Source organism: Nematostella vectensis, chromosome 4, assembly GCF_932526225.1.
Source record: "Nematostella vectensis chromosome 4, jaNemVect1.1, whole genome shotgun sequence".
NCBI classification, from domain to species: Eukaryota; Metazoa; Cnidaria; class Anthozoa; order Actiniaria; family Edwardsiidae; genus Nematostella; species Nematostella vectensis.
Genome location: NC_064037.1, coordinates 5,837,101 through 5,850,468, shown reverse-complemented (window position 1 = coordinate 5,850,468; position 13,368 = coordinate 5,837,101). Strand labels below are relative to the sequence as shown.

Genomic DNA, 13,368 nt, shown 5'->3' with positions numbered 1-13,368 from the left:
GCGAAGGACCGAAGCACGATCTAATGACGCAGTATTTCAAAGCATGATCCATCGCACAATGTTCAATTCAAGGTTTTGTTATTGTGTTATGACTAACATTTGAACATTACTGTGGGTTGAGGTAATCCAGGCGCCATGCGTTTTTTTTTTTGCGTCACGACATTACTTTGAGAGTAGAGCCCTCTTAGGGCTTAAAGAACACTCAGCGAGTTATGTCATTGCTAGAAAAAAACACCATGAAATAGGAGCAGGATGGGAATATAGGGAATATATAAGGGGAATATATGCTCGGGGATGGGGGGAGGTGGGGGGGGGGGGGGGGCAGGGGGATGGGGATGGGAAGGGCTGTATTATACAAGACGGCTAACGAAAAAACTTGCCCCCATCGTCCCACGCCGCTTCTCAAGACTGTAGACGCACAGATCCCCCCACCTCGGTTTTCTCATACAAAATCAACATTGGCATTTATTTGTGGTTTATTGTCACTAATAGTAAACCACGAGCCTTTAAAATCATGATAATAAAGTAGCGAAATATTTACATAGATTGGGTGGATGCCATTTACAAGTTATACAAAACCTTATACAATATACTACATTTTATCTTTTATTTTCTCTGTTTCTTTGTATTTTTTTCGCCCTAGAGTAGGACATCTGGTTTGTTCAATGAACCCATAAATAAATTTCAAATATTATCTTACTCTTCCCTTATACGATAGCTAGACCCGACCCTTTAACACTGAAGACTGAAACAATCAAAACAAATTAGTAGTACAGTCGAACGCCGTTAAAAAATCTCTTTTAGCCGCCATTTTGTTACCCTAGTAAATTCCAAGTGTGAAAAAGAAACCATTTCAATCGCCTGATGGCAAAATTTCCGCTTGAGCCTTGTTAATAAATTATGAAACTTCAGATGATTATTCTTATCGCATTATTTGCTTGATTTGTCTTCCAATATTAAATTAAAACAATAACAAAGGTGTGGCCTTATAACAACGGCTCTTATGGGATCCCTTTCAATGGGGTTTCCTGATCCGGCGGGTTCAAATTAACAGAAAGTGCATGGGTTATCTGACGAGGTGCCCTTATTTAGCAGGATTCCTCTGTACAATATAACCAACCCAAACACAAATGTACGCTTCACCTATCGCCCAATTATTCGGTCGAACACACATAAAAAACATATTTTTCTACAAAATGGAAATCGATTTCACTAAAACCGGCCAACTCACTTGAAACTTTGGCGGCCATTCCCTACACCAGTGAGAGCGTAACATTTGTCAGGTACTTAAGCCCCGTGACCCTGGCTTTAGACGTTCGTTTACATCTACAGCTTTATAGTACAAAGAAGAGCGTAGAATACTCTATAAAATGATGCATGCTGGGAAGGCTGGGCTTGCCTCTTCACCCATGTGGGTGACAGACTTGAAGCATATCGTCTCCAGTGGAGTGAAGAGCATTTTTGATTATATAAATAATAACTGTTGGTCTCCAAACGAGTGTCATCGAGTACTGATCGAGCTCGTCCTACGTCGAGATAATTGAGTCAATCTCTCGTCGACACTTCTCTTATCTGCACACATGACGTCAAGGAGGGAACAGCTAGTCATAAAACGAAAAGATGCACAATATAAGGATCCTGGTGCGTCCTTATTAAGTAATCATCTATGCAAGAACTAGGCAAAGTCCCATTGTCCTGCGGCAAAGAGCTACATTATAGCTTTTACACATAGGATCTTTTTTTTAGAAGATATTAAGATTTTAAAGAAATTGCGTGAATAACATGTCCTTTGCTATATACATTACAGGTGATTTTCTGTGGTGAAACGATCAGAAGAAGCCAGAACAATAGCTGTTAGCTGTCTGTATTTACAAGGTTTCCCACATAAAATTTACCTGAAAAGCTGGATCAGACAGTGATTAACCCTATAACCAAATTATTAAAAAATATTATGAATCATGTTGTGTTGTCAAGAATCTTATGCTATGTTTTTCTTGGCCAATCAAATTTATAGAATAAACAAAGGCATTTTCGACATGCCAGCGTGCATTTGCCGTTAGATTGCCTAGTTCTTACATGGAGCATTACTTAACGGGGTGTACTGTCCATATCAAGAGGGTTAGCTTATGGATACTCCCAGGCGCGTAGCTAGGGGTGTGTCCAGGGGGTACTCATTTCCTGCCACCCCCTAAATGAAATAATATAAAAAAAACACGGTGCTTTTCTTTAAAATGTGTTTTATCGTTTTTCTTATAGATATCTATGCATGTCTCCCCCTATCAAAAACTGGCTACGCCCCTAACTCGAGGGCCCCGCTCGTGGCTTAACATGTCAAGGATACACTTTTGCAGTAGAGCGAGATCTGTGTCCTTCTGGGCGTCGCTCTCAAGCCCGCGCAACAGCAGCTGAGCCGTCTCGTACTTCTGTCGACACTGCGGAACAAACAGAAAACTAATTTTGAAACCAAAGGGCTACCTTGCCCTAGGGGAAATGAAATGGTCGCGGTGTCCGAGCTAGACTTTTTCCAAGTCGCCCTTGTGTTTTTATCCTTACAAACAAAGTCATGTGAACATTTTCCTTTGGTTTCCTGATTTGTTAAACGCTATCTGTTTTATGTTATTACCATGATACGGGTTTCCCCTTGTAGCAAGATTGTATTGTAACTCTACTTACTCTTTTTTTAACTGATGTTTATGACATACCTCGAGCAAGTTAACCGAAAATAAGCTAGGAAAATCTCGGGCTCGGATTCAAATTTGACAAGAGTCTCGTTCTCGCTGAGCAAGTCTCGGATTTACCCATCGATACCCCTTTTACTGAATAACTTGTATTTACCTCCTTTGGGTTCCCGAAGAGCTCATCCAGCGCAGCATTTTGACACTGAAAATAAACGAACCATTAGGCCTAGGAGAAACGCCATTCTTTTTATGTACCGTTACAAATGCACAGGCGTGCAAACGAACATACAATAGAACTGGTTCCTTTGCAAACATTTGCATTTGGTTATACACATGAAAAGAATGGCGTCTGCCCTAGGCCTTAGGAGCTTTTAGTGAAGCTGACAAGGATCTAGATTACACATCTTCAAATGGCAGTAATAGCGATCCACTTCAACCATTTGTTTCTTGTCTGGGAAGAGAACCACATAATAATGTCACTTAAATTCCATATAACTTTCAAATGTGGACCCAGCTAAGAGAGAGGTAAGATTGAAGGCTTCGATATGATGTACTTTGTCTGCGAATTGAAATAATCGCCATATCGTTTCGGGTAGCCTGTGGTTACGTTGATGAAGGGCACCTATTTGAAATACTTATTACCAGAAGAATGTGTCTTTTTTGTGATTTTTTATGTGGTTATGGAAGCGCATTCCGCGCCAGATTGAGAAAATCTACCCTCGATCGACCCCGCAACCCTCCATTTTGCGGGCGGTCGGTTATCAAAGCTCTGTAACAAATCGCATTAAATAAAATAAAATAAACAATTTTTAAATGATATAGAAGCTTATCTTTTTTCTCTTTTTGCCAGAATGATTCCGGAGAAAGGTTAAATGGCCTTTTTTATATTTGGCCACCAAACCCTTAAAGGTAAAGAGCTTTTCGCCAAATCATCATTGTGACGGACCCTTTATCATTAACTCACCAGGTCCATAGCGTGAGTATACATAAGCTTGTCTGCATTTACCTGTTAAAGCGATAAAAAATCGTATGACAACAAGCCTCAAAAAGAGATAGCGATCAAGCTAACAGTCAGGTGATAGGAGCGTAAAATGTTAGGATAGCGTAAGACTCAAGCGGAAGACCTTCACAAGCGCAAACGGAACTCAAGTCCCAATTAAAAGCAAAAGCGCAAGAAAATCGAACAGTTTTGCTTTCCCTTGGGCGTACTCTGGTGCGTTCCACTGAGAATCGAAAATAACTTTTTCATTGCGCATGGGCATTCACACAAGCCAATGAGTCACAAAAACAATACAGCGTAGCATGTCATAAAGAACCCATACAACAATTAAAACATTGTTTGTGATCATGTTTAGCGCGTAGCAATCCTCTAACCACGCACGAATCTCGACCAATAACTGCGCTAATATCCCAGTGCCTACCGCTATCGTCTTGTCGCTAGCATTAGCATGGGGTCTTGGGCGGAGTGATAACTTGATTTGTGACGTCTTCTGGAGGCAGTGTCGGTACCGGTTCGTTAGGTCGTTCACCACTAGACACAAACAGACAAATATTAGATGCTTGTTTTCGTTAATCAGAAGCGAAATGCAAAGTAGGTCCACATGACCCTCACACGTCCGGGCACGTAACCACATTTGTCTATGAGGGGAAGGGGGTTGGGTGAGATTGCGCAGGTATTGAATAATATGCAAAAAATACTTGGTATTTTGGTGTCATTGTTATGCCCATTCCGTCATCCTCTACCTTCGGATGTTTTTTGAGTAGCTTTTGTTATATTTTTTATTGAATCTAGTGTAGCGCAAATCTCTCTTTTTGTATTGGGTGTAAAGTTACAAGATAAAGGTCGTACCGTTCTTGACGGCGTTTGAAGGCTTAAGCCTGTGCTCGCTGAGCTCTTTTTGAGCGAATTCCAGAGCTAGACTCAGCACTCGTAGAGCCTTGAGGTACAGCACGAGCTGCTCAGCGGTACGACACTCCTCGCTTATAAACCCGATCTGGTCGCTTACGAGGCTCTCATTCTAAAGCAGCAAATACAAACACACTCAATAATCACCCGATCTGGTCGCTTACGAGGCTCTCATTCTAAAGCAACAAATACATACACCCTCAATAATCACCCGATCTGGTCGCTTACGAGGTTCTTATTCTTAAACAACAAATACAAACACACTCAATAATCACCCGATCTGGTCGCTTACGAGGCTCTAATTCTAAAGCAACAAATACAAACACACTCAATAATCACACGATCTGGTCGCTTACAAGGCTCTGATCCTAAAACCAGCAATACAAACACTCATGCACCCCTTACCATCCTAAGGGCCATGGAGTCCGCTAGCGTGGTGAGAGGAGTACTCCTCGCGCCGATCACCTCCTGAATGGCATCCACCAGAGACAGCGCAAAATTCAGCTTGCGCACGCCATCTGTGTGCTCCGTCTGCAAGGCGACACGCGTCAGTTGTAAATCATAGATACTTTAATTGAAGTCTGGGTGGCGCATTTAGCAGAGGGGCTTTTTATAGTGCCTGTGCTTCTCACCACTGGGCTCCGGGTCTGGGGGTCGTTTCTCAAAACTCCCGGTAATTACCGGGCCCGTTTGGGGTACTGGGAGAGTTTTCGGGATACTTTTACGGGCGAGAAAGAGCGTTTCTCAAAGCTAGCGGTAGCGTGCGTCCCGGTTGTTTACGGGTTCCCGATAAGCAAATTATAATTTTCAGACTTAATGAACAGATTGGCTAAATAATTATCGAATCTCAATAAAAGTCGTAGACATGTCGATGTCTTTAGAACACTGGTACATACCTGTCAACTCTCCCGCATTAGGCTGGAGTCTCAAGATTTTGCACTCCTTCTCCCGCTCTCCCGCGTTGAGCACCAAATCTCCCGCTTTTTAGCGATTTTTATTGCTTCCGAAAAATTATTCCATAGAAAAACGTCATTTTTCCTATTTTCTATTAAAATATTTGAAACAACAATACCCTTGCGTAGCTCAATTTATCTAACACCCTCGTGCGATCTATAAGTGGATTTGTTCGCGAGATCTTCCTATACGGCAAACGCCTGCAAGGTTAAACCCACCCCTCCCCCAAAAAAAAATGGTTGACAGGTATGCTGGTACCGCAAACACTGCTGTGGCATCGGCACTTTTCGAAAAAAAGACAAAGAACAAGTAGCTAAAGTCTTATTTTGTAGCAAACTTCCAATACCTTCGCAAAGTTGTTTACACTTTTTTAGGCGCACGGTGACAGCTAAATTCCAAATCATTTGACAGAGAAGAAACCTGATTGGCTGGTAGGGAATTCCATAAAATGTTGTTAGCCGTGATTGGCCCACTTCTTTCCGGGCGGTGGTATGGTTTCCTCAAGTGATGAAAACTCACTACAACTCGACACAACTTGAAAATGGCGAAAAAAAGTACCAAATTGGACAGTTCAACTTGGACAATTCTAGATGAATAGTTGATCTATAAATTCAGCTGAAAAATTGAAGGAAAAACATCGTTTTGGGTATCAATTATCGCATTTAAAGTAATCCCCGGAAAGTTAACGGGAGTTCTTGAGCCCCCGTAAGTTACCGGGCGAGCTACTGGGATTTTTCCGGGCCAGACAATAACGGGCGTTTTGAGAAACACCCGTAAAGATTATCGGGGGCTACCGAGTGATTTTCCGGGTTTCCGGGTTTATCGGGACTTTTGAGAAACGACCCCCTGATTCCCCGTTGTGAAATGAGTCGAGTTGGTTTGCTTCGAGGGCCAGACATTAGATGTATGGCGATGAGTCGAGTTGGTTTGCTTCGAGGGCCAGACATTAGATGTACGGCGATGAGTCGAGTTGGTTTGCTTCGAGGGACAGACATTAGATGTACGGCGATGAGTCGAGTTGGTTTGCTTTGAGGGCCAGACATTAGATGTATGGCGATGAGTCGAGTTGGTTTGCTTCGAGGGCCAGACATTAGATGTATGGCGGCTGCTTGAGGCGACTTTCTATGCTTCTGACTCAACTCGACTCTCATAATTCAATCCAGGAGTCTCCCTATATGTACTAGAGAATTGTATCTTGTTATCGAAAACGGGGCGTGTTGGCTGGATGAGGGAGGGGTTAGATGAGAGAGAGGCAGGATGAGGGAGGGGGTCGAGTCATAGCGCGGATATGCCTCAGGAGCTCCACCCACCTCCATGAGTGTGTCCTCTGGCAGCTCCGGTGCAATGAGTGCAATAGTTCCCTCCATCTCGGGGGAGCATGGTTCCACCTCGTGACTTATACTCGTGCGGCGAGGTGACGAGGGCGACGCCTCACTGAACCCTACTGTGATCTTTGTACCTGTAAAGTCATCAACATTAGATTAGCGTCCTCTCACTACTGTGATCTTTGCGTGTTTGAGAGGAACGCCAAAACAACGCTTTACCGCATTTATCACCGCGCGTGATAAATATGCGCATCTGTTTATTCGTGAAAGTAATAACCAATAGAATGATAGGGATTTGGCGCCGCCCACTTTACCTATTTTGGATTTTGAAACATAAAGACTGGTTCTCACTAGGACGCAAGCGCAAGAGTAAGCGCAAACGGAAAAGCAACACAAGTGAGAATCGGTCAAATAAAAACGCAAGCAGTGGCCTTCTCTTGCGCTTGTTCTTACGTTCCAGTGAGAATCGGAAAAAAAACATGCGTTGCGCTTGCACTTAGGTCCAAGTGAGAACCAACCTTTAAAAAGCAGCACATATTCAACGTAACAGCAGAAAAGGAACGAAAATAAAATATGCTGCTATACTCTTGCTTTGCCAACCATGCACACTTAACCCACAGAATAGAAAACTAAAAAAAAAAACTAAAAGAACATGTACGTGAACACGCATCATTCGTCTACCATTAACCCTCGCAGGTGTATTCATCACGCATCTCCATCCTTTAACACTCGCGCGTGAATCTAACGTGTGCAGAGATTATGGCCTCACAAAAGTCCCGTGACCTACCCGGGCTGACGAGTACCGGCTGCTCATTGGTTGGAGATCCGACCTTGCCAGTGAACGACAGTCCACACTTCGGCAACGACTTGAAAGGGATGATATCACCATCACCCATCATGGCGTTAGACAGGGGTGGGGAGGAACCTGTGGTAAAGAGTCCCCTCAGCGGCTTCAGCTCCTTGTCTCCGCCCTCCCTGCTCTGTATCGACTTGGTGGGCGAGCCAGGGATGGGCGGTAGTGTGGGCGGTGAGGTCTTGGGCGCGGCAGTATCAGGTGAGGTGAGCTGCTGATAAGGGGCATAGGTCCCAGCACTGGCGATCCTTCTCATGCCAGAAGTAGGCGGAACCAGCTGGAGAGCCATGTTATTTAGAAGGGATCTATTGCGTGGGAGACCCATGGCAGCCGTTGCTAAAATCGCAGGGGAACTATGGACTCTTATCATGTGTTTCTCCTCGACTCTGTTCATTTCTCCTAGTAAGGTTCCTGTGTTTGATTGTCGTGCAAGGGCAGAGAGGATTGGTGAAGATTGTTCTGTGGCTTGGCCGTTGCTTGAGTCTATGTTGGTCAGAGCTCGCTGTATGGTTGTACCCTCTTGCCTCCCCAGTGCCCCCACGTTGTAGGCCGCTGCCTGCTGTGTCATAGCCTTCGCAGCAGCAGTGACAGGTCCTGGGGTAGCAGCCTTTGGCCCTTCCTTTCCATGTGTACTGCGTGGAATAGACTGAGAGGGTACAGGGATAGCACCGTCTGAAAAGGGCGATTTCCTTGAAGTGAGTTCTTTCCCCATAGATTGCGGTGAAGTCGGTGTGATTTTCCTGGTAGGTTGACTAAAAGCAGCTTGTGGTAACCCTGAGAATGTAGCTCTGCGTGGGACTGGGACAGGTGTGCTAGTAGGTTTAGATACAATAGTCATAGTGGGTGGCGGAGATAGTGGAACTCCCGGGGATGATGATGAATGTGTACGGCGAATCGGTCTGCTATGTGGGGAATGGCCAGCTGGTTGATGAAAGTCCTGAGGTGACTGTGATGAAGGGGAGCAGCGGGAACCACTAGAGTATCTGCGAGTTCGAGGGGTAGGGGGAGAGGATGGAGAGCCAACAGTAAATGTTGCCCTGCGAGGGGATGTCATAGGCGACTGCAGAAATGGGCTGCTGGGTGGTGGAGATTGGCTAGAAGAGAACAAAGCACCAGCACATGAGTCTCTGGTTAAACAAAACAGCAGGTATTAGATGCCACTGATTCACCTGAATGGATGAGATGGATCCCAGGAGCAGCGCACTTTACCTAAAAATCAATCAAAAAGAGCTCAGGGTCTTCAGACAGACACCAGGCCATAGGTCGTTGCTGTAAGAAGTGTCTGGATTGAAGCAATACTTTGGGCTGGTTAGCGGGTACTTGCAAAAAAATAAGTTGATCAGCATATTTGGGAAATGCAAATCAATTTTATGCCTTTAGAGTACTGTACGTACCATCAGGAATGTCAATGTTCTTTGGCACCATCACAAAATCCTAACAAGAAAAAGAGTTACAAACCCAGGAAATCCATGCATATTATTGAACAAAAAAAAGGTATCATACCATCTCCATTTCTCTGCCACTTTTCACATAAAGGAACATAAGAGAACTCAAAATCCCTGGCCTCCGGTAAATAACATACCTCAGGCTCTGGTTCCTCATCCAGAATAGTGCGTGGAGGACTGTACATGTAGTTCCCGGATGTTCTCTGCACTCGCCCAATAACTGGAAAAGAACATGTTCAGCTGTCAGGGTACTGTATAAAAGTCTAACGGGGAGATATGGGGGAGAAGATGGCTTAGCATTACTCCTAAAACAATAGCTGCTACTGCTAGCAGTACTACTAATTTTGCTGCTGCAGCAAAATTTACATCTGAGTATAAAGTGTAAGTATTTAATTACAGTTGGTCCCTCCCTTAAGTTCTCATCTCCCTTAAGTTCTATAGGCCCATGTTCTTAGCTAGAGCTAGTACATTCTTTAAACTGTACTGTAATATTCAATAATGCAAAACAATCAGGTAAGACTAATGTAACCTTGACTTTATTTCATTCTAATACAAACCATTGGGACTGCGCTCGCCACTGACTTGTATCAGGGCAGGGGGATCTTGTGGTGAAGTCCCTGGCATATCATAGGGCGGGGTCATGCGACGCAGCAGGTCTACGCGGATATCACCCAGGGCTTCTGCACTGTAGCTCTGTAATAAACACAATAGCAAATAAGGAAAAAAAAAGCCCCCTTTGCTCAAACATGCCTATTCACAATGCATTACAATGATGTGATTTGCAAATGGATGTAAACATGTCATTCTATAATAGAGGAAGGGTAAGAATTACATACTGGTGAGCTAGACCCTGAAGACCTGGTGCCCTGAGAGCTGCCGCTATGATTCCGTTGACGATTTGGGACTGCAACAGGAGTGGCTATAAAGAAAGAAAATATAAGAACATAAAAATAATACACTTATTGGAAACATGAGAATTGAAAGGCACTTACAAGTTCTGTAGGGAACTCCTCCTGTCAGAAATGGGTGAGTAAAGAAATCACCTAAAAGAAGAAAAAATAAGTTTATTACAGTAGGCTAACAAACTTTTAAGATAAGAAAGGAAGCTAGACATTTGGTCATGTTTTTGGGTGGTGGTTCTGGGTGGTTCTGGGAGTCAAAGGCATTCTTCTACTGCCTACTTCAAACTTAATTATTTTAATATTCATCAGAAAATTTCTATTGTAATTACTGCTTTATACTGTAATAGAAATGGGTTGGTAGCATTAGTGTTTGGTAAGACAAATCATCAATATCTGACAGTTGACGAACCGAAATCCATACGGTCCTTGGGATTTCTTTTCAAAAGGCCCATTAGAAGGTGTTTTAGCTGACTTGAGGTCCCAGCAGGAATGCTAAAGAAAAAAAAAACAGTATTGTTACAGTTGTTAACAATAAATATATTTTTGAGGAAGGATGTAATGAGGCTTATTTACTTTGGACAAACATTCTTGTTTTTCTCATAGAATTTTTTCAGCGCTTGAGGGCTGTTGGCCTGGAAAAAAAAAACATGGTCAGTTTTTAGCATTTTTTTAATTATAATTATAAGTTTCTACTGTATGATATACACCAACCTGGAATGGTGCTTTTCCAGTTAAACACTGATACACAATGGTTCCCAGGCTCCACAGGTCTGCACGGGCATCATAGGCCTTAGACATGATAACCTCAGGGGCCTGGAACAAGGAAGAGTTATTTCAAGAGCAGTTTTTAATACTCATTAAAGGTCGCAAGACTTATTAGAGATTCAATCTTTGGCAAGAATTTGAGGCATAATTGAATCTACTGTACTTTTAACAACACATCTGATTCTACACCTGCAGAAAGCAAAATGTTTTTTTTATTGAAAATTTATCCTAAATCAAATGGAAGAGGCATGTTACTCCCCCCCTTAATCTACCTCCCTTGGCTGAAATCAAGAGTGTCACTGATTTTATACCATGTACATTGGAGATCCACATAATGTAGCAGCCATCATCTCTCCAGGAAGAAACCTTGCAAACCCAAAATCAGCTGCAAAAAACACACAGTCAGTTACTGATAAAATTAGGACAATTTTCTCTTGCCCCATCCGCTCTAAGAAGCAGATGGCTTCAAGATTTCCTGACATTTTCGCTTTAAGCCTTGTGGCCTGCCATAGCAGATCCTACCGAGGGATCCCTGTGTTCCTACTGATGGCGATCTTACCTATCTTGATCCTGATGTCAGCTGGTGAAGGGTGAGATGCTGCTGAATGGCTTAGCAAAAGGTTCTGTGGCTTAAGATCTCTGTGCACAATCCCTTTTGATTGAAGAGCATTCATTGCTGATGCTGGAATAACAGACAAGAGACCATTCGACTGCTTAGGGAAATATCAAGTAAAAAACTCAATGATCTGATAACTATAGAAACAACATTATAGCATGTAAGAATGTACTAACCTATCTGCTGGAGAAACATTCTGATGGTGTCTTCACTAAGTGTGCCTTTTTCTGAGAAAAAAAAAAGAGATGAAAATCTATTAAAACAGCATCAACATCATTATCTGTGACTAAATCTCTATTGTTATCTCAACTATACCCAGTCAATGCATTCACAATACTTTATTGTTATCAGGTGCTACAGAGAGAAAGGAGCAACCACCCAAGTCCTTTTCTGGGACAATACAAATAGATCCTTTTGCTTTTTGAAGAGTTTACCCCCTATATTTTTGGGTGCTCTGCACCCTGTGATTAAAATCAGCACCAACAAGAACGTACCTTGCAAGTAGTCAGCAAGATCACCTCCATTGCAATACTGAAATCATGAGAAAATAGTATAATGATAAATGAGATTTCACAAATGTTTGACCATGGGCATACACAATCTTGAAATTTGATTGACAACTTGTCAATCTTGACATTTGATTGACAACTTGTCAGTCTTGACATTACTTGCCAATCTAGACATTTGATTGACAACTTGACATTTGATTGACAACTTGTCAATCTTAACATCTGGCATATGTAAAGTACCTCCATCACTAGATAAACACTGCTGGGGAGCTCCTGGCAGTCGAAAAGCGACACCACATTCTCATGTTGGAGTTCCTGTAAATAGTTCAACAATTCTTTAAACAGTGCTAAACAGAAAATATATTATAATGTCATAAAGTTTTAATTGAAATTGTTTTCAATTTTACCTTCAATATTTTGATCTCTTTTGCCAGGAGACTTTGTGTTTTGGAAAGATTCTTCTTTGAAATGACCTTGACTGCTACCACGAAATCCGATTTCTGAAAAGACCGAATTACACAGTGTTAAAATACCTTTTGTCTCGAGGTAGGTTATATAAACCCCCTAAAGCGTCATAAGGTTTACTTTCAGGCAGTTTTTACTGCCAGAAAATAACCCCAAATCTGTCATTACAGCCTAAAATCATATTCTAGGGTTGCGTTTTGATCGCTAAACTAGTTTTGAAATTAATACTGGGCAAAAGAGAAGAGAACAACAAAGGGACTTTGGAAATCGTTGTGTAATAAGTATAGCGCCGACGTCATTTGTCAATATTATGATATTTTGGCGCACTTTCGCAAGAAAAGAAACGGTGAGGGAGCGAAAAGCTTTTTTTCAAATAGCTTTTTGTCCATCAGAGAGAAATCTTGTTGACTAGTGTCCACAAGTGACACTTGCACTAGATAATAATCGTAGCCACATAAAGATTAGCCTTTCTCGATGTAAATACGCAGATTTTTTTTTTCAACTCAGTTCAATCTTGAACAACAAATTCAGGCGATCAGCGTTGTAAACGTGCAGTGATTGCAAATTCTAACTCGAACAAATAGTGTACCTTCTTATGTTGCCCTTTGAAGACCACAGCGAAAGCTCCATGGCCTATCAGGTCCTTCTTGTTGTAGAAAAACTCTCCTACAGTTTCTGTCATAATGATCGATGTAAAGAAAGAAAATTTTCCCTGCTATAACAAGAGAGATTTTCCCAGGTAGAGCGCGAAAACCCCAAGACACGGTGGATAACGTGTAAAGAAACTTCAGGACTGCGTTGTCCTTTATCTTGGGAAGAACTATTCATAACGATGAAGGCTCCTTTCCTAAATCCTGCTCACATGCGCCATTTTCGTGTGGTTTGTTTTGTTTATATCGGGGTCGGAATTGCATTGTCCGAGTGTTTCTTTCATTTCTCTTGCGTCATGC

At 42.5% G+C, this 13,368-nt stretch overlaps 1 protein-coding gene across 1 annotated transcript; it reads right to left on the bottom strand.

Annotated features, from left to right (window-relative positions):
• Positions 1-458: 458 nt before the first annotated feature.
• Positions 459-13,312, bottom strand: LOC5509338 (serine/threonine-protein kinase ULK1). The gene is made up of 25 exons (XM_032378239.2): positions 13,008-13,312; positions 12,361-12,453; positions 12,194-12,268; positions 11,939-11,975; positions 11,621-11,671; positions 11,388-11,510; positions 11,140-11,213; positions 10,775-10,876; positions 10,637-10,695; positions 10,473-10,555; positions 10,154-10,204; positions 9,998-10,080; positions 9,719-9,854; positions 9,299-9,381; positions 9,111-9,150; positions 8,886-8,925; positions 7,651-8,810; positions 6,849-6,997; positions 4,990-5,115; positions 4,528-4,696; positions 4,100-4,209; positions 3,643-3,684; positions 2,836-2,880; positions 2,342-2,432; positions 459-1,572 (listed from the first exon to the last, which is right to left on the bottom strand). Exons 1-25 carry the CDS (start codon positions 13,098-13,100, stop codon positions 1,502-1,504), a joined length of 3,186 nt encoding a protein of 1,061 aa, XP_032234130.2. The 5' UTR covers positions 13,101-13,312; the 3' UTR covers positions 459-1,501.
• Positions 13,313-13,368: the final 56 nt, after the last annotated feature.

Bases quoted from the DNA above. Each gene is read 5' to 3' on its own strand.
- LOC5509338 (XM_032378239.2), bottom strand. From the start codon at position 13,100: ATGACAGAAACTGTAGGAGAGTTTTTCTACAACAAGAAGGACCTGATA. The intron at 4,697-4,989 runs GTAAGGGGTGCA...TTGCTGCTTTAG, and splicing joins ACTCCATGGCCCTTAGGATG to AATGAGAGCCTCGTAAGCGA. The intron at 1,573-2,341 runs GTATCCTTGACA...TCATGTGTGCAG, and splicing joins TCTCGCTCTACTGCAAAAGT to ATAAGAGAAGTGTCGACGAG.